This window comes from Grus americana, chromosome 12, assembly GCF_028858705.1.
Source record: "Grus americana isolate bGruAme1 chromosome 12, bGruAme1.mat, whole genome shotgun sequence".
In the NCBI taxonomy this organism is placed as follows: Eukaryota; Metazoa; Chordata; class Aves; order Gruiformes; family Gruidae; genus Grus; species Grus americana.
In genome coordinates, this window is record NC_072863.1 from 16,040,041 (window position 1) to 16,060,407 (window position 20,367).

The following is a 20,367-nucleotide window of genomic DNA, read 5'->3' on the forward strand; positions in this document are numbered from 1 at the left end:
ACTCAGATTCTCTCTTTTTCTTCAGCCACCCTGTGAAGTAGATGATTCATTATACCCATTTGTGTTTTGCTCGAGCTTGGAGGCCTTCTCAAGGTCTCTTTTGTGCACTCCACTGCAAAACGCTTAAAGAGCACCTCTGCCCCAAAGAACTCAAAAAATTACATGGAGGTGCAACAGGTAAATTAAATGGATCAGGGACAGACAGATGAATTAAGAGACTAGGAAATGATCGTTGAGTACTATTTAGATACTCAAAAAAGTAGGGACCTAAACTTTAATTAGACTCCTCATTCACATTAGCCTTAGGGTTGCTCTCAGTGAATCAGGGTCAGTCAGGCTCCAAGGACGTTAGCACTTAAACACCATTAAGGACCTGGGCTTTGGCAAAGAGATCTTCGAAATGGCCCCACCACTATGAAGGACAACACTTCCTCACAGTTTTCATGGTTCTAGTATTTCAGTTGCATCTGCCTTGCACTCTGCTGCCAGAATTGGAAGAGGACCTACTCTCTGCACTGTCTTTTATTTTGTTTTTGCCATGTTACCCTTTTCTCCTTTCTTCTTCCTGGTCCTGTCCAGGTGGTCTTTCAGCATGATGCGCACTTGCCGTTCATTCTGCATGTCTCGGATGAAAGAATGCTTAAGCAAGGTTTCAGTGGACGGACGATGCAAATAATTTTTGACAAGGCAGCTTTCAACAAAGTTTAGGAATTTCTTTGACCTGAAAGAGATAGAAAAGTGGAGGAAAACACTCAACTTGTGCATCAAGCACTACCCCTGAGTGATGGAAAGCACTAACTTTGCAAGGTTTCCTTTTGCACTGGAACTGTGTGAAACAACTCGAGTTTTGCCACCAGTGTGCCTCCTGAGACCAGCATAGCGCTGAGGATGAATGACGGGGAACTCCACCCCAACCACCCTCTCAGTGGAGTAACCCTGAATTTACATCTGGATCCACAAAACCACAATCTGGCCAATGCAACTCTTTCAAAACTGCCCCTACCCTTTGATATGGTGAAGATTTTCTTTATGCACTTTATTTAAAAAGACAAAATAATTCTCTGTAGGCCACAGTGACTGCCATTGGCCCCACAATGACCACGCGGTCTTCTGACAAAGCGCTGACCCCAAGCAGCTGATCTAAGCCTTGCCTATACTGCAACTTCAGCCATCCACACCAGACTCTTGCAACGAGTTTAGGCAGAGTTCAAAAGAAAGGTGTTGCTTCTCAAAGGTAAACTACCCCTGCACTTGTGGCTTAACCCATCACTAGAAACAGCCTAGGAATGACCTCATAGATCACTGTAGGATTTAACAAGGTCGTTGTCTCTGGACCAGAGTGCTCAAGATCCTCCTAAGCCCATTGCAGCAAAAATAAGAGTTTTTACAAATCTCTTTACCATTTTCTGGATTTCAACTTTGGGGGCGGGTTCCGTGGGATGAGGAAGAGTGCTCTCATGGGGTGCATGTCACACAGGGCTGCAAAGGAAACCACAAGCTATTGAAGGGTGCATGTGCCCCCCCCCCCGCGTCCCTCCCACAGCCTGACCACGCTGACCCAGCTGGGCCAGGAGCCTGGTTCTCTCAACAGCGAGGAGCAGTCCTCCACAAACACTCCCACTTCCAACAGCACAGCATCCGCCGCAGAACCACACCATTAGTCAACGAAATTCACACTACAGCCAAGAAATAAAGTCTCTGAGTACACAGAGATCTTTCACGCCAATGAACTGTTATTACCAGTTAAAGAGATTTGAAAGCAAGGCTGCATGGCAGGAACAAGTACAACTTTCTTCATATTTTTTATATATAAGGCTTCAGAAGGATGTAAAAAAAGCTCACCTTTCTCATAGACCACAAAGGGTGTTTTTGCATAAATAGAACTTAAAGTTGGGATTGAAATACTTAGTAGTTTATTATGTCTGGGTCATGATTCAGATAAACAGTAAGTTAAATTTTAACCAAACTCTTAGCTACGTTGTTCATGGCACAAGAGAAAATGCAGGATGAAGAAAATTTGATGCAAAGCAGAGAGCTCAAACTGCATCATTGGCACAGGGCGTAATGACTAAGCACACATTTCATCTATTCTGTGTTTCAGGAAGTGAGCACCATTATTAGACAATCTACAACAGATTCTACTCATGCATTCAGATGCTGGTTTCTCTCCAGTCTAATGTACTTCTCTTTAGCGTTACTGTTGTGGAAAGTTGAAGCTACAAAGAACTCTGCAGAAAGTAAATACCATCACATCTCATCTATCCCAGGCGTTTTGTTTGGAATTATGAGTGTGCTCCGTCTGTCATGGAGAAATATCGAAGGTCAGAGGTCTTCCTTCACAAAACAGAGCTACTGAATGACAACTGATAGGAACTATATGGAGGCTGATTTCTTATGATATACAGGTGTTCAGCAGTGATCCTCTTAACAGGAATGGACTTACAGCATTACAGAACCAGTAAAAGTAAGAAGACTGTGGTCTGGTAAAGCCTTCACTGCCTTCTATTAATTTCTCTGCCTGCATCCACCTGCTGTCATTTCTCACATCTGGGTTCTGCACTGGACTTTTTCCTTTGTATTTTCAATAGCACGTGGAGATGGGGGCAGGAGAAGTTTGGTTTCTAGCTATGGGTCCCAGACACTGTTGTACTGCAGTAAACAAAACACAATGCAGCAGAATGTAATCCATATCATTTCCCTGCCAAAACTAGCGAAAAAATCAAATACAAGTGGCATGAGGAATTAGCATGCAAAGCTACAAAGTCTCTCTCAAAGAAAACTCCCCATGGACTCATGTCTCAGGACTAAAGCTTCAGCTAGGCTGAAGCACAGTGTCTGAAAGCGCTCCTGAACTCCAGCTGGCTCCTGAGCACTGCTAAAAACCAAGTCTGACGGGAGAACAGCCAAGTGTGTTTTCTAAAAACACAGCCTACGTGCTTTCAAACTCAGGCCAGAGTATAATTTATTTCATCTCCTGTGCTCTCAGCAGTGACCGGATACCCCATCACATCACGTCTGCTTCGCGGGTGCTGGGGCAAAGCAACCGGTCCTCCACGGAAACAAAAACGCACGAGGTCTTTGCATCCACGCTGCAGCCGCCGATCTCTGCCTGACGGCTGCGAGATGCTAACCGGAGGAATGAGGGGGACAGCTGGCAGGCGAGGGCAGGCTGCAAAACTATGGCAATCTGCTGTCCTGATGAGAATGTAGTTATGGACCAAAGCCATTATGTGAGCAAATACAGCAAATACAAATTCATCCCAAAACCTGTGAGAATCAAGTCAGTCCCAGAATCAAAATATAACCTTTAGGCCTATAGCTTCTCCCACTGCCCTATTTTTTTTTTCTAGTGACCTAAACCCAAAGCCACTCTTGACATTTTTTTCTGCTAATGTGTCAATCACTTCTGCTTAGCTGTACCCACAGGCAGTGATCAACAAAGTGATGCTAACAAGAGCTCTAAGAAAACAATTTTTGTTTCCCTAGGAAATGAAGGCCAAGAATAAAAATATAGACTTTAAAGGGTCTAAAAGGAAGACAAAAGCAAAAGAGTCCAAATGAGAAAAAGTCATAGATTATTTTTAAAGATAGAACCAAAACCAGAATTTGGTACATCTGTGCATTAGCCAAGCATGAGTTATTTTAACACAGAACATGTTCACAAAGCATAGACACCCCCACCTTTATACCAAATCACTTACGAGGAGCTCCTTCGGCCATTTCAATAGCAGTGATTCCCAGAGACCATAGGTCACTCTGCAGGAAAAGAAACATTGCACATTGCAACTTTCAGCATTCGAGCTTCTTTTTCTGTTTGTTTTTTTTTGGGTTTGGGATTTTTTGTTTGTTTTTACAGTTTCCTTAGATTTCTCCTGGATTGGGTCATTTTAGTTGGAGTGACATACATTCTGCTCCCTCCCATTCCCTACTGAGCTTTTAGGAAATGTGCTAATCGCCAGAAGCTTCCCATTTCCCATGAAACTCTGAACAGCTGATTCATCATTTAAGCAGCCAGCCCCAAAATGCAGACCTTCTGCATTCAAAAAACCAGAGCCAGAATATAGCAGGCACCATTTAAATATACGTCTTAAATCTTTTAAACTGTTTTCATGAGGCAGTGAGACAGAGCAGTGCCTCAACCCTTGCTCCTGGCCAAAAAAAACCTTCGTCTTAATGCTTATTTCAGAGCAGTCATTGCTGAGTTTCTACATTGATGGAAGAGAAATTATAGTCAGGCGTTGGAGTCTGACTTTTTCTGTCTACTAAATCTCCCGTCACATGTTTTTGGGCACATGAAAGGAGAGCACATCATGCAGTCAGATTTATGCCGCAGCATATGTTCAGCTCAGTTAACTTCAAGTGGAGTTTCCTTCATCAGGTTATCTGGATGCTAAGGACCAGGTTTTGATCACAGAAGGTAAATCAGAAACACTACTAGTGACCGTAAAAACTTCACAGGTTTCCACCTGATTAATCATGTGCATTATTTTACTATTTTTTCTGTCTAAATGTAGCCAAATGAGAGGCATGTGATCAAACCCACTTGCAGGGCTTCTCCAAAACTGTCTTTTAAAAAAGGAGTGACAGAAGACAAACCTTCAAAGATTAGAAGCAGTATACCACTATGTGAATAGCAGCTCGTACCCAGCCTGGCACTCTAACTAAATTGGACTTTACCAACAGAACCTTCTCAGTCCAGCTGCTCTGAACTGCTTTACACAAGCTGAAAACCAGTTCACATCATAGTTTGTGGAGGGATTTGACAACAAAACTGGTGGGAATCAAACAGATTCACAATCCTGCCTTGTTGCTAAGTAAATGACTGAAAATTAGTAAAGTCTTCTAGGGGTAGGACCACAGGTTTGGGGGACAATGGGAGAAACAACCATGCTACAAAGAATTTTGGTTTGGAGCTTCAAAGTGGGAGAGGCAGACAGCAGTGCTTCTAAAGGTCAGTGTGTATATATACATATTTATGCATGTATATATATTTACTTATTTGTTATAATTTTTTATTTTATTTCTTTTTAAATCAGAGCTGGAACAGAAAGAATTTACAGAGTGGCCTCCTGCTACTTTACTCATCATATCAGCTATAAATCTCTGTAGAAAAGACCGGCCCCATGCCACCTTCTGAGTCATAGCACTGTCTGCATAAGCACTTCCAAAACCCTCTGCTGATCAGTTTTAAACTACCACCTGCAGAGTCTAGTCGGAAGCAGACATAAATGCTAGCAGATGAACTGTGCTTATTACTGAAGGCAAAGAAACCTCAAGAAATAGAGGCGCGCGTTCCTAATGCTTCTATCTTCTGAAAAGGAAACCAACTGGGGACAGGGAATGAAGACAAGAGATTAATTTCATGAGGTTTCAGTAGAAGCTTTACATGGTATGAAAACTAAAATAAAATCCAAGAACATTCTTTGGACATGACTGACAGTCACACATCGTGACCTCACTCTGCCAGTGCAGCACAGAAGGTCTCAACAAGGGAGAATCACAGCATCTGAATCACTAGGAAAATGTAAGCTATCACAGGTTCTTCTAATAAATATTTCTGAAGCCACAACTAGAACGAGAGGTGCAAAGTGGCAAGCAAGAGAGCACCTGAACCAAGAGAGTGACAGGAGGGACACTCAGAAGATGGCTGCTCAGAAAGCCATCCCTGGAAAACATCCTGCATGGTAAGTGTAGGCAGACAAATGACAACACCGCTGGAAACAAGCCAGAGGACAAAGAATAAACTTTGAAGTCTCTTTGGAACAGCCTCAGCATATTATAAAAGTTAGGAGGAGAACCAGAAAAAGCGTTTGATAGCTGTTCTTGGGCTCCCCAGTACAAGGAAGTCATGGACATACTGGAGTGGGTGCAGCAAAGGGCCACAAAGATGTTTAAGGGATTGGAACTGGGAGGCTCTGGGCTGGGATAGATGGAACCGTTCAGTCTGGAGAAGGGAAGGCTCTGGGGGATCTCATACATGTGTACGAATTCCTGATGGGAGGGGAGTAAGGAAGACCAAGCCAGACTTCTGAGTGGTGCCCAGTGACTGGACAAGAGGCAGTGGGCACAAACTGAAATACAGAAATTCTGTGCTGTCTCACCTCAGCCACCCTGTGAATGACCAGAAATCATTCTGGGATGATGGGAAACCTCTTGCAGTCACGTGCTCATAAATGAGTGAAGTGATACTAATTACTGCCAATTAACTCAGGATTTGCAGCTGAGTACAGAGTAAAACAGCTCTGTCACAGTGGAAAGCAGTAACTTGTCATATTAGTATTACACTATTTCAAGTATTCCTTCCAAATTTACTTCTTCCTTTCTTTTCTATCCTGACCTGTAACCTCGGTATTTCAGGTGGGGTTTTTTGCACAGAAGTTCATGAAAGTGTATTTCATGTATTAACAATTCACAAAAAAATACTCATAATGAAACTCCACTCTTAAAAAGAGCCGCTACCCACATATTACAAATACTTCTGTTTGTACAGTTATAATATGATTGCAGTTTAAAAGGAGGGATGTTTGAACTTTTCAAATGCAGTACTTGAGCAGGATTTCAGCAATAACCTGCACGTTTTGCTACCTTATGCAAAGTTGTAACGCTTACTCTGTAATCATACGTAGAGTCTGGGTTTTCCTCACAAGCAATGACCTCAGGCGCCATCCAATATGGTGTGCCAATAAACGTGTTTCTTCTCCCAATAGTCCTATCCAGTTGGGCGCTTACACCAAAATCCACTGAAAAGCCAAGCAGAGGTAAAGAAGTTAATGAAGAGTTGTATCCATGTAGTAGAGTGTTTGCTCGGTTACTTTTGCAGTTTAGAATACCAAACCTTTGGGGTACAATGCATCTCAAATCTGAGTTCCTCCAGTGCATCTTGTCCAATAGTTGAAATTTAATTGCCTTTTTTTTTCATTTTAACAGAAGGATCAAATAAACAGCATGCTAAATCTGCCACAAAGGTTACATCAGACATGAATTACTCTAGGAAGACATTACAGAATAATTTATGCTTAATCTAAATGCTACATTGAGTATGACTTGAGATCTTTCACTAGTATCTGAAAGGAAAAATAGCATCTATGGACAAGGCAAATTTGGATGTATCTAATATGGCCATTTGTGAAAGCTGGAAAGAACTATCATATCACTTCATTTTGATGTGTTTGGAATAACTCCTTCCTTACATTCATAGACTGTCTTAGAACAAGCTAGAGAGTATACTAGTTTGTTCTGATCTTAGACTCATTATAATGAGAGAATTGTGTGGTCCACTTTGTGCTGAAAAGGGTGCTACTTTCATCAGGATTAGTTTTGTCCAGATACAAAGAAGGGCCCATACAACCAATAATTATGTGATTGTATTTTTCTTTGAACAAACCTCTAAGATACACTAATTGGATCCACTGGGCATAGCACTTGAGTGTTATTCACAGAGAAGACAAAGTAGCAGGGAAAAGAAAGGACTGAAAGGAGATAGCTCTATGGTTACCATCAAGAAGTAGATCTTCTCAATTACGTTACCTCATTTAAGATCATCTGCAAACCACAATCATTTGTAGTACTATAATTTAACGTGCCTGTTTAGCAAACCTTCTCCCATAACAAGTTGGACCTGACCTTGGGATCATCATGCACTCTGTGCTTCTGATGGGAAATGTGCACACTTACACAGAAGTGGAACGGAACTGGAATGAGGACCTCTTGGGTTTCTAGCTTCTTTAAGACACACGAGCTAAATCTCTCCGGAAACAACTGTTTTTTAAATTCTTGTACTTAGTAATCTGTTTCGTCTTTACCCAGAGTTAGAAAGGTTTAACTTTCTTGTCAACCATGTGAAGAATGGTGGGACTAGTAGCTATACAAGACTGTAAACACACACAAACCCCTCACCTTGCCTGTTTTAAGAGGGGAACAGTTGAAAACTAGTACCTATCCTTTAGACACTACAAGCAAAATCCTGCCTTCATTTAATACAACAGCAAAAATCCCTTTGACTTCAGTGAAGCCAGGATTTCGCCATAAGGTTAAACCATAATGAGATTTAAAGTACTTATTTTTAGTGGCTCCAGCCAAACATCCTACCCCACATCCACAGGCTATGCTTATTATTTTTGTTCTCTGACTCTACAGTGAATTCTTTCAATTAAAGAGAGAGGGAGTGTAAAGATCATCCCAAATAAGAGAAGTGCTTCCCTTGAGAGTGCTCTTTTAAATCATTGCCATGCGTTCTCTGTGATGTCTTCCTGAAACATGAAAGACATTCCCTCCTCAAGAGAGATATGTACTGGAGTTTAGTCTTAGGAAGTCAGAAGTTGTCAACACTGACATGTCACAGCTAGAAAAGGAAATAAACTGTCTGACATTTTTGAGAGATGACTATTAGTAAGAGCTACTCATGAGTGGTAGCCCTTACACAATTTCACCTATTGTCAGATTTATGAAAATCTCTAAAACCACTTCCCTTAGAGAAATGGATTAGCATACTTTATTCCCTCAACTTTTTTAGTGTGGATGTCTTTGCATGCCAAAATCTGCTGTGAAACCCAATAGTGCTGTGACTTCACAGAATCATAGACTGCTTTGGGTTGGAAGGGACCTCAAAGATCATCTAGTTTCAAGGTCCCTGCCATTGGCAGGGACACCCTCCACTAGACCACGTTGCCCAAAGCTCCATCCAACCTGGCCTTGAACACTTCCAGGGATGGGGCAGCCACAGATTCTCTGGGCAACCTCTTCCAGTGTCTCACCACCCTCACAGGGAAGAATTCCTTCCTAATATCTAATCTAAATCTACCCTCTTTTAGCTTAAACCCATTAGCCCTTGTCCTATCACTACACTCCCTGATAAACAGTCCCTCCCCAGCTTTCTTGTAGTCTCCTTCAGGTATTGGAAGGCTGCTGTAAGGCCCCCCCAGAGCCTTCTCTTCTCCAGGCTGAACAACTCCAACTCTCTCAGCCTGTCCTCATAGGAGAGGTGCTCCAGCCCTCTGATCCTCTTCATGGGCCTCCTCTGGTCTTGCTCCAACAGCTCTGCATCCTTCTTATGTTGGGGACCCCAGAGCTGGACACAGTACTCCAGGTGCGGTCTCACAAGAGCAGAGTAGAGGGGCAGAATCCCCTCCCTCGACCTGCTGGTCATGCTGCTTTTGATGCAGCCCAGGACACGGTTGGCTTTCTGGGCTGCAAGTGCCAGCTCATGTTGAGCTTCTCGTCAATCAATACCTCCAAGTCCTTCTCCTCAGGGCTGCTCTCAATCCATTCTCCGTCCAGCCTGTAGTTGTGCTTGGGACTGCAAGACTTACTAGACAGCTTCTACGTTTGACTGCCCAGAAGCAGCTGTATTCCCCACAGGCTGTGAGTGACATCCTTGCAGAACATGTTACATTTGCAGCTCTTTCTACATGACAGACACCTTATAAACACAGGCATTAACGCTACTTGACATACTTGTTGCTCTGAGGTTATTGAAGGTTCTTTCCAAGATGGAAATCTTAAATTTTTACGAACAGGTTTCTAGCACACATTTAAGGAAACTTACCCAGTTTTACTTCTGCATTTTCTGTGAGAAGAACATTCTGTCCTTTAATATCTCGATGGATGACATGGTGAGCATGAAGATGTGCCAAACCCTAAAAGAAAAACAGACTTTCCTTATTTTTTCTTTCTACCATTATCATGAGTGTGGCATTGTTGCCTTTTTACACTTTTACCCTTCTCAGACTTTATTCATAGGAAAGTCCTTTAGATGTTATCAGCAACATGAAGACCCCAGTTTCAGGGAGGAGAGAGGAAGTTTGATTGCCTTCTTTACCCACAGGCCTGACAGTAGTGGAGCATCTCTGAAGTCAAGTGGGAAGAGAACGAGGTAGCAACATTTTAAACTTCTGTTTCAGAATCAAGGGATGCCTCCTTATACTATGTGTTAAAAGCAAACAAAAGAGGGAAAGAGCAATGTAGAATTCTCTGTGTGAGGGCCAGAGACAGCAGGTGGCTGACCACAGTGGCTTAAATTCTGCATTCGGCAAAACTGTATTCAATAGTAAGTGGACCACAGAAAATTCAAAGTACCATGTCAGACCGTTTTTTGAATGCAGCAAATACTGTTTTCATTCAGCTAATATTTGCAATATCCTGTCTCTTCCTTCGTTCCAAAATTGTCCCTGGTTAAACTAGCATACATATAAAGGAACACACTGAAATAATACATTATAGTAAGCCAGGGGATGCTTCACTCAACATGCTTAGCCTCTGTAATATTAATGACTTCAAACAGAGCTTCCACCCAGCTTCTAAATTTTCCAGAGGGGAACATTGTCAATCCATGTGCAAATGGGTCATTCTGTTTTGAAACAAGCATGATTAAATCCAATTTCTTGTTTTACACCAGCAGGCTGTCATGGTTTTCAGTTGCATAAGCATAAACCAAATGTTTTAACATCAATTGCTTTAATAGAGATATTACAGCCACACAAATGAAAAGCAACCTGACTAGACCATTAAGATTTTAATTTTTTTTTCAGAAGGGCTCTTCCCACGCTCTCCAGCTATAGTTATTACAATCTGCAGTCTAATGCCAAACCCTTGTAAGATGGCCAATGTTCTCTACTGAGCACGGTTCTCAACTCCTCTGCTCCAGAAGCAAAGATTTACCCCTATTCAAGCATTACTTTGGCATGCCATTTGAATTCCAGCTCCCAGAATACACATTTGTCTTACCATTATTTAGAAAAGAAGTAAAACTCCATTACAAGGAAGATGGATCAGTAACTCTGTAATGGGTTTTGAATTTAGAATGACAGGTTCCAACATTATTTTTTTTTCCAGGCTAGTTCACTAGATTACACTTGGGAATTGTTTTATCCTCCGTACTTCTCAGGAACAAAACCAAACAAACAGAAGTTATAAGCCTGCACAGAATGAAATATAGCCCCAAGAACTGTTTTGGGGAATATTGCCCCAGCAGGGCAACTTTCAAGATTTTGGAATGCTGTTTAGTCAACATTGCTTCTAATAGCACGGAAAAGAGGCCCCTGAGCGTGTGCAGGTGAAGGAATTACGAACAGAAAGATCTTACACAGCATGAATAGCTGAATCAATGAGCAGTAAGATCTCCTGATGTGGAGGACAGACTTACTGGACACAGAAAATGTATTTACTTTTCTAGATGCCCAGAAACTGGACTTGCAGAAGATGGCTATTTGCCATAGGAAACAGGAATTTTCTGTTCTTCATGCAGAAAATAGGATTAGCTACAATAATATGGGATGTCAAGTAGCCATCATGCTGGCTCTGTGGGCTCTTCTGAACTCAAAGACGACAGCCCATGAGCCTCATGGATCAAAACTTTTAAACAATAATGCTCATTAGTGACCTATGTTAGTGACCAAAGGCTTGGAAAGGCCTTTTTGTTGCAAACAAGCAACAAAGCTCTGTTGTCAGGACTCACCCTGAGAACCTCTCTGCAGATGTAGGCAATCCAATCTTCCTTGAAACAGTTCCCTTTTGTCTTCTTTACCAGGTCAGTGACAGAGCCCGCACCACAGTACTCCATCACCAACTGCAGGAAGACAAATGCAATACACCTTTACCACAGCACTAACAGGGTGCCAGCAGAGATACCACATGCAAATACCCACTCCACCACAATCAAGGTGTGGCAAACTACACGCGACCTTCACGGATGCCAAGTGACATAAAATCTCATTTCCTGAATCACACACATTGCTGAATAAATAAAAATCTGAGTAATCCTCCTCTCCTATTGCAGGTTATGGGTACTTTTTTTTTTTTTTAGAAACTACAAAAATCAGAAAAACAAGAGCGAACAGCACTGAAAAACATAGGAATTTTTTAAGAAAAAATCTTCAAAAATCTTGCAGCCAAAATAATTGGAGGATTCATTTTTCTTCTTTGCTTTATTGCCAATTCCTCTGTTCCCCTTTTTTATTTTCCAACTGAAAAAAAGGAAAGGAAAGCAACAAGAAAAGGGAGAGGAGGGGAAGAGGACAAACTCTCTTTCAGTTTTGTTAAAAAAAAAATCAGAAACATTTAATTTGGGAAAAAAAAAAGCTCAAACAACAAATCAGAATGACAGCACAAGTCACAAGTATCTATGCCCATCCTCAGAGGAAATCATAGGGGATGGAAGACATATAGGGAGGAACAATTTTTCTCTTTTATATGTTATTCTTCAGAACAATGACTTTAGAGTTTCACTGAGCCAGAGGTCATGCCAAACATACTAGAGCTCTGAAGAAAGGAGCTGCAGATCCGACGAACAGAAATGACACTGAACACTTACCCAGAGCTGATCATCTTGGCCTGCAGGACTTTTCTTTACAAATGCACCATAATATGTAGCAATATTCCGGTGATGGGAGTACTTTTTTAGCATATTTATCTCCAGCTTGATTTCCTCCTCTTCATTCTGTAGCAAAAGAGGGCAGAAGGCTCCTTAGGTGACCAGAGATCCCTGAGCTCCAGGGCTGCCCAGAGCTGCAGGGCAACCTCTGTCTTTGGAGGCTTTCAACACCCAGATGGAACCAGCCCTGAGCAACCTGGTTTGATCCCATGGCTGGCCCTGCTTTGTGCAGAAGGTTGGACCAGAGACCTCCTGAGGCTCCCTCCAACCTTATCTTATGATGATGAGACTGGTAACTGAAGGACAGGCTCTTAAACTGATGACTGAATCACTCTGGTCCATCAGCCTAAAACAATGAATTGCTAGGGTTTGACCAAAAATATAAAAAAATGTCCCTGTGTGGGTATAACAATCTCATATTGTGTCCTTAGGGGCTTAGACAGGACCTATCACTCCCCCATTTGCAATTTCTGTATGCAGTAATTTAGTCTTGAAGAAATTAACCAGATCCAAACAAAAATAAAAATACTCCTACCACTCCATTACTTAAATACTTGGAAAAGCACTTAGTGCACACATCAGCCCATTCGTCTTCCCAGTCCTGTGGAGGGTCTTGCTGGGAAGAAATCAAAGCCAAGGAGGAAACTCGCCACAAACCAAACTCCAGAGCCAGCGCATGGTTAGGATCTGCTCCTTCCTTCCAGTTGTGAGGCTACCCCTCCTGGACCACGGAGTTTCTTCCCCCCTCCTAACATCATGCCATTAAGTTTCTGGCACGCTGGGGGCTAGCACGCCCCTAGACATCTCCTTCCAGGCATGAGCTAGCTCGGTTTTCCCACTGTCTTTGTGTCAGTCTCTTCAAAGCAGACATTCTCTTCTGCCCAATACAGCACCGTGCACAATAAGACAACTAACGGAAACACGAGTTGTAATAATTACATTAGAAGTAAATGCCTGTTTTTAGAGAGAACTGCCTGATCTGAAGAGGTCCTCTCAGAGCTAGACTGTTTGCTGTGTTGCCACCAAGAGAAATGGTGCACAATACCCAGCAAAATGCACGTAGATTTTTCTGTCTCATTTGTTTTAAAAGGAAAGGAATGGTGCTGCAAGGTATCCTTGTATTGGGTAAAAGGAGTATGACAAAGCTGAAAATTAATTTACCTTGCTGCAAAACATCCCAGTCAGCACTTACTAGGTGAAGGGGGAAAAAAAAAGAAAAAAAAAAAAAAAGGCAGCAAGAACAGCTCAGTCCCACAGGACATTTTTCTGCACTTTTCCACTATTTTCCAGCAACTTTGCCATCGAAGCATTCCTTTAACCATCACAACAGACTGCTTACAAAACCAGCTGCATTGTCCTTTTTACCTGTTGCAAAACATTAAAGCCTGACAGGCTGAAGCCAAATTCCCTCAAGCACATGCATATGATGTGTCTTATTAAACCCGACCACACAAAAATCATTCCCAACAGAAGGGACCAATAAGTTTTCCCCAGTAACATCAATTCACAGGAGACATGTTACCAGACCAAAGCCTCATTGTCTTAAGCTTTAGGAAATGGGAAATGGGAAATAACTCCACTTGAAGCAAAATGAGCTATTTCAGGTTTCAGAACGGGCCCTTTGTTGAACACAGGCTTTCAAGCTGCACGCATTGCACTAGATATTTCATTTATCTTTTGTTTGCAATTAAGGGGAAAGGAGGACCCTTAATCCTCAGCTTGATACAGCCCTGGCTGTCGTATGACTTAATTAGCAAGGGTAAGGAGGAGCCTGGTGCAGCATCTGGAGTCTCCAAGAGAAATCAGAGCTGACTCCCAGACAGCATGCAGGAAAACCTCCACGAGCAAGGTCCTATTTCTCTCTGCACATGGTCACAATCAAAGGGAGCTGAGAGTTTGTGTTGATGCTTTCTGGGAGGCAAAACAAGGTTCTACTCCCTTTGGGACTCCAAAGAGTGCACGCGAAAGGGTGGAAACAGACAGGGAGGAGAAGGAGGCAGAGGATTAGGAGATGGGAACCATCATCTTGGACCTGACCACAAGGGTCCTGTCACTGATACGAGTTTCTGGTAATGGATCTTTAAGGAAGGTGGGCAGAAAGTGGGACAAACAGGGAGGACTCCTTTGCTTCCCCAGCCTCCTACCCACTCCTTCTGCTAGGAAAACTAAACATGTGGAGGGACAACATTACTCTTTATTAAAGGCCTTCCTCAATTTACTTAAGATCTCTTCAGATCTTGAGGTTTTGGTTTTTTTTTTTTTTAACTCTGCCCATCTGCATGAACTTTGCATTGGTGGAGCCCGACTGAAAAGCTTCCCTGCTACGCCCTCAGCTCCAGCCTGCATCTTTCACAAAGTTCCCCTCGGGGAGCTGGCTGATCTCAACCACTTCCTCAGCCGCTTTTTCAGCTCTTCTTCCTTTGCCCTATTAATTTACTGAATGTGGAACCGTACTGGCACAGCTCTTCTCTGAGTACTTTATTCCTCTGCAATCTTGCCTCCGTGCTTTTAAAACAAAGATAAGCATGTGCCCATTTGTGAGCACAGCCAGAATAGCAAGTAGGCTCTTCCAGGCCTGCTGGCAAGAGCAAAGAGCTGCACATGTGTAATGCTCCTTTCCCATTACCAGCACAACGATGCCATTCCTGCTTTACCTCGTGTCCTTATCTATTTACCCAGAAGGTCAGAACCTGCTCCCTCCTGCACCTGCCTCTTCCTCCCTTGCCCATCCCTGCCCGTAGAGGCAGTTCCCTGTGCTCGCACACCACTGTACACTGCTCAGGAACGGGATGAGAGCCTTGGGAAGACACTGCTTAGATTGGGCAGTGGGTTTGCCTGCTGAGCACCACCACTGCTGAGCAGAAACCCTCTGAGCCAAACTCTTGCATCCTCCAAAGACAGAGACATGACTTCAACTATCAGTCAGTCTGTAAGGTAAAGGGCTATACAGGACAGCAGGTGAGCATTTCACAGACAAAAAGTACTCTGTCTTCCCAGTGCTTGAGTGAGTTTTGGAAAAATTACTCTACCTCACATGGAGAAACCAAGGCAGAAGAGTAAATGTGAGCAATTCTGCCCATGACTGAGGTCCAGCCAGGAACTGAATCTGGACTCGCTAAGTCTCAGCATACATACATCCTTCAAGCAGGGTGCCTGAGGACAAAAGCACCCTCAACTTTTCAGTGCATGCACACTCTCAGGATTTCCACTTTCTACCACCCCTCCTGTCAGTGTTACCATCAGCCACATCTCCCAGGGGTCTAGAAACTTGCTCATAAATCATGCTGCTTAAGAAAAGGAAACAAGCTCAGAGATGTGCAGGTGCAAAAAGCTGTTTGCTTTCACAAACCAATGTGTTTCTGGGCACAGATGGCTGTGTGCACTAAGATGACAGGTTCATGATCAAAGGCTGTTTTTGAAGATGTAGACCTATCTGCAATAACATTAGGAAGCCAAGAACTAGAAAGCACACGCCTCTGACCTCAAATGGAAACAAGATCATCAGCTGATAAATCCTCTACTAAGAGATCCCTTAGTACTGGGGCAGTTCTAATGACAAGTTTCTCATTTAAATGTTATTTTGCTGTCTGGAAAGACTGAAAGCAAGGACAGACAAAGGATGACCTGCTACAGAAGAGCTCTTTGATCACCTGCACCGATAGCTGAAGAGAAAAGCAGCAAGAATCCAACCTCTTTGCAAGCACTCTGCAAGATAGCAGGAAGCAGAGCCTGCGTGGAGACGCACATGAGCCATCAGCTCCCCTTCACCCATTTCAGAGGGCTCCCGCCCCCCCCCCGTAAAAATGACACAGCAGCACTTCCTGACAGATGTCCAGAGGATCCCGCAATGACCACAGCATCCTGCTGCCGCTCTTAGCAAACCAGCCCCGGGCTGCAGCTCATGACAGCAAATGGCAGATTTGCTCAGCTCTTGGTGTGTCCCAGATCTTAAGAGCTGAGCAATCACAGCTGGAGCTGGTCAGGGAATTTCTGATTAAATGATTTCTTGTCGGGAAAAAAACCCATAGATTTGGTGAAACAGAATCTTTTGGCAGAAATGTACTGCTTATGATGGAATGTTAGCTGAAAGACAACTTAGGTTGGGTTTTCTAGTGATGAAAACGTGATGCTGGGGAAGAGAAACCCACTGCAGAATATCCAAGTAGCAAGGAAGTAGCTCAGAGCCCTAGGATACATGATATCCCTGTTCAATCCTATCCTCTCCCAAGTCAGACAACACTGACCTGTTACTGAGCAGGTTAGTGACCAAACCACCACCACCCTACACTGGCATGGGGCTCTGTCACTGGCATTGTCCCACTTTGAATGAGAGATCTACTGGAGGCTTGAACTGAGGAGAGTCCTCTAAGCAGGTACATAAATCACAACGCCAAACCAGGCATTTGGCTCTTCTCCACCTTTTTTTTGGAGACAGGTGAAGGGAAAAAGACTGCATTTGTCTTGATTTTATTTTTTTAATCTTCCTGGTTTCTACCACATGAAATTTTCACTCCCCGAGAAAACTGTTCCGTGTGCAGCACTAATCAGATCCTATAACCACCCAAAGATGAAAATGGCCACAGGGGCTAGGAGCCTCCTGCCTCACTGAAGCAGGTTTACTATGACAACTTCCATTTCTCACAAGCCAAACTCCATGTGAGATGTTGCTCTCAGGTGCAATTTATAGGCAGGACATTGGAAATGAGGATTTCAATATTTTAAAGACTTTATTTAATGCCTCAAGCTAGCTTTTCAAGACCAAAGGATCAGAAAATAACTTAAACCTGAGCAGACTAACAATGCAAGGGAAAAAAAAAAACAACCAACTGAATCCTTGACAGACTCTGAATTTATGACACTGAAATTCTGGAGATTGAGAGGATTTCTACATTACAGTTAGGACCCACTGCTGCTGTGGGAGGCTTCAGTAACCAAATGCTATGAAGCAGAGAAAAGCTATTGCTATTTTTGCAGGAGAACTGAGCTTCAAAGATGCCCTGGACATCTACAGCCTCAGCCATAGCCACGCTCCTGCCTACAGCAACTGCACAGCAGGGATGCATTGGCTTCAACCACTCCATCTACTCTGCGCTACAAGAGACCAGCAGGACGGTCCCTGGCCAGACGGATCATCTCAGGAGGCCAGCAGTAACCCTATTTCTTGCAGCCACATGGCTCACCCCAAGCGCTCTGGGAATTTGCACTGAGATGTCTGAAGGGCTCAGAACCACAGCTGCCAACCCCACCCTGCTGCTGCACACAGCCGTCCACAGCCCGCTGCGCCAAAAGCAGTCGGGGTTTATCGTAACACACCAAGCTGCAAGATGTGGTGGCTGAGGAGAGGACAACCCCAGGGCAGAGCAAACAGCTGCAGGAGGAACCTGCAGCTATGGGCAGGAACTGCATGAATCACTCCTGCGCTGATCTCCCAACATCTCGCAGAGGCACCGCCAGCAGCCTGGAGGAAGTCAGTGATAAAGCGGAGGACTGCAGCCTGTGCCCTAGCAGCCAAAACACAGGCAACCCTGGATTAAGTGGAAATAACAGCAGAAAGCCTTGCACTCAGCCTGCACCAAGGGCAGAGAGCAGAAACACTCAAGTACAGCTGAACTGTATTTGTTCAGGGTTTAGTGGGGGAAAAAGCACCAGGGAAAACCCCCTTCAGGTGGCTGCACCAACATGCTCGCCACTCAACTTTTAACCATCACAACTGCTTTCGCATTAAGTGACTCAACATGAAAACAGGATGATCTGTTATCATTACCCCTCAAGCAATGGGACAAGTTCCCCAGTATGATGCTAGGCCTACAAAGCAGCAGCAAATCAGATCTAAACAGATGGTTTTTCCTCCCAGAATCATGCAAATCTATCAACGTGAATTCCTGAAGCTGGACCATAAGGTTGTCCTCCATTTAAATTTTGTTTCCAAGCAAGCAGGCATTACTGGATGCCGGAGTTTGTTGCTTACATACAAAGGAGACTGTGTTATGTATAGTAAAGGGAAGGAAATCTTTCCAAGGTTCCCTTCCTGCAGTTTTTGCTTCAATTGTTTCATCAAGGAAAGGACTGTCACTGGTGTTAACATGACAGCCCACAAGTGACATGTTTGGCCAGCCCTCACTCACTGTTGACTGACCCAGCAAAGCATGAAAGCAATCCATACAGCAGCTGTGGACCAGTTCCGAGTTCCTGCCAGGATCTGTCCTGCCAGCTCCCCTGTCAAAGCACGGAGGTGCTCCGATCCCAGGAATCTGTCTGCGACCCAAACCCTACCCCCTCTCCCTTCCAAAATCCACCAGCCTCATGCTTGGTAACTGCCATTTTTTAAAGCCAAAGCACCTGATTATATATGTACCTCTAGAACTAAAAGCAAAAATCCCACCAATCTAATGCAGCACTCATTTAAAAAATGCGGTCTCCTCTTTGCACAGAAGGCAGCAGCCATAGCCAAACCAGCCCTTAGATATGCTTTGTAAAAGCATTACAGTAGCATCTAAGTTCAAAAACCCAATGTGCAATTCAGACCACTTGCTGCTCAGGGCTGGATTCCCACACCATCAGCAGAGAGAACTGTCCTGGACCTGCTCTACGTGACAAGGCCCACGCAGACACCAACTTGTTCTGCTGTCTTCCAAGACAATCAAAAGACAGACAAAAACATAGGCAAGGCTTGCTTATGCTTGTCCAAAACACCACATGTAGATGTACCACTGGCAGGCTTGGCCCAGAGGACTTGGCCCTGGTTTTTATTTCAGGCAATAACCCTTCCACAACATCGCAAGAGGACTTTATCTTGGAGTTTTGTACTCCGTATCTACGTTGCCGGACTGACAGAGCGGGGAGCTGGTTGTCAGTGAGACAAGGTGCGTCCTACCAAACCACAGACTTCCAGTAAACTCGAGAAGAGGAAGCAGGGAGTCTCCCCAACCTTTCTGGGGCTCAGGCTAACGTGGTCTCGAGGCAAGCTGCTTCGCTACTGGCTGCGCTCTTAAAAGGAGAAACAGAAATCAATACTTAGCAACTTTTTCGACACCCTGTTCCAGCACTGACACCACTTTATAAATGTGAGAGGACAGTGCCAATTAAACTGTCTCCTCCTCTCATCTGTCAAATAACAATCAAAAAGTGCTACATTTGCATTTCTAACATGTCCCTGCTCGCTAGCTGTCAGGGTAGCTGCTCTGAGGAATGGCTGGCGCACAACAGGAGAGGATATGATGAAACACAGCAGGGGCAGTGCAGAGCTACAAGTAATCTTTTACTTGCGATCTCTGGAAACAGATAATCAACTAGAAACAAGCAGGAAGAGACTTCTCCTGTTTCTTATTATAGACCGTCAAAATATGGTAATGCATTCCCTTATTGCTTTGTCACCATTGGTCAGGTACAACTGAAAAATCTGGTTGTATTAACACCTCTCAGTACTTTATAAAACACAAACTGGTGATCAGCAACCACAATTTATACCACCAGACCATCTTTTATAAGCTATCCACCTTCTCATGATCTGAATATTTATTTTTTCCCTGCACCTTGATACCAACTTTTTTATTTTTAGTTTTGCACTCACCTCAGTAACATTCATCACTTTGATTGCTGCTAGCTGCCCGGTCTTAACATGGCGACCCTGTTAAAATAACAAAAGACTGTAAGTAAAACATGTATTTAAACTAGGTATACAGTAATAAATTAGGCATATAACAACTGGGCTGGAGTACTTGCTTTCAATCATGTATCAACCACCTTTCAGTGATACAAAACTACCAAGGTGAAGTCTGGTGATGCGTTACCAGACCCATACCATGCTCTAAAGTTAACTGAGTTACCTTCGCAGCGTTGACTTCCCCCTTTAGCAGAAAGCAAGCAGCAATGCTGGGAGACCTCAGCTGTCAGAGCACAACAAGGCATGAGTTTATGGGTCTCCATCCAACTCCTGTTCAACAGGCATCGCTGCCCGTCAAGCCTTCTCTTCTAGGAAGTCTCAGCGCAGGCCCAGGGTG

At 43.6% G+C, this 20,367-nt stretch overlaps 1 protein-coding gene across 2 annotated transcripts in view; it reads right to left on the minus strand.

Moving 5' to 3' along the window:
• Nucleotides 1–20,367, minus strand: part of NRK (Nik related kinase) — a 110,723-nt gene that overhangs the window by 52,869 nt on the left and 37,487 nt on the right. For both annotated transcript variants that reach the window (XR_008578938.1, XM_054839230.1), the window contains exons 3-10: nucleotides 19,938–19,994; nucleotides 12,308–12,433; nucleotides 11,453–11,563; nucleotides 9,545–9,635; nucleotides 6,610–6,740; nucleotides 3,702–3,756; nucleotides 1,401–1,479; nucleotides 546–721 (exon numbers count right to left, since the gene is read on the minus strand). Coding sequence is in view for 1 of the 2 variants with exons in the window: in XM_054839230.1 (XP_054695205.1) it covers nucleotides 546–721; nucleotides 1,401–1,479; nucleotides 3,702–3,756; nucleotides 6,610–6,740; nucleotides 9,545–9,635; nucleotides 11,453–11,563; nucleotides 12,308–12,433; nucleotides 19,938–19,994 (826 nt within the window). In the remaining variant the exon portion in view is untranslated. The remainder of the gene's footprint in view (nucleotides 1–545; nucleotides 722–1,400; nucleotides 1,480–3,701; nucleotides 3,757–6,609; nucleotides 6,741–9,544; nucleotides 9,636–11,452; nucleotides 11,564–12,307; nucleotides 12,434–19,937; nucleotides 19,995–20,367) is intronic.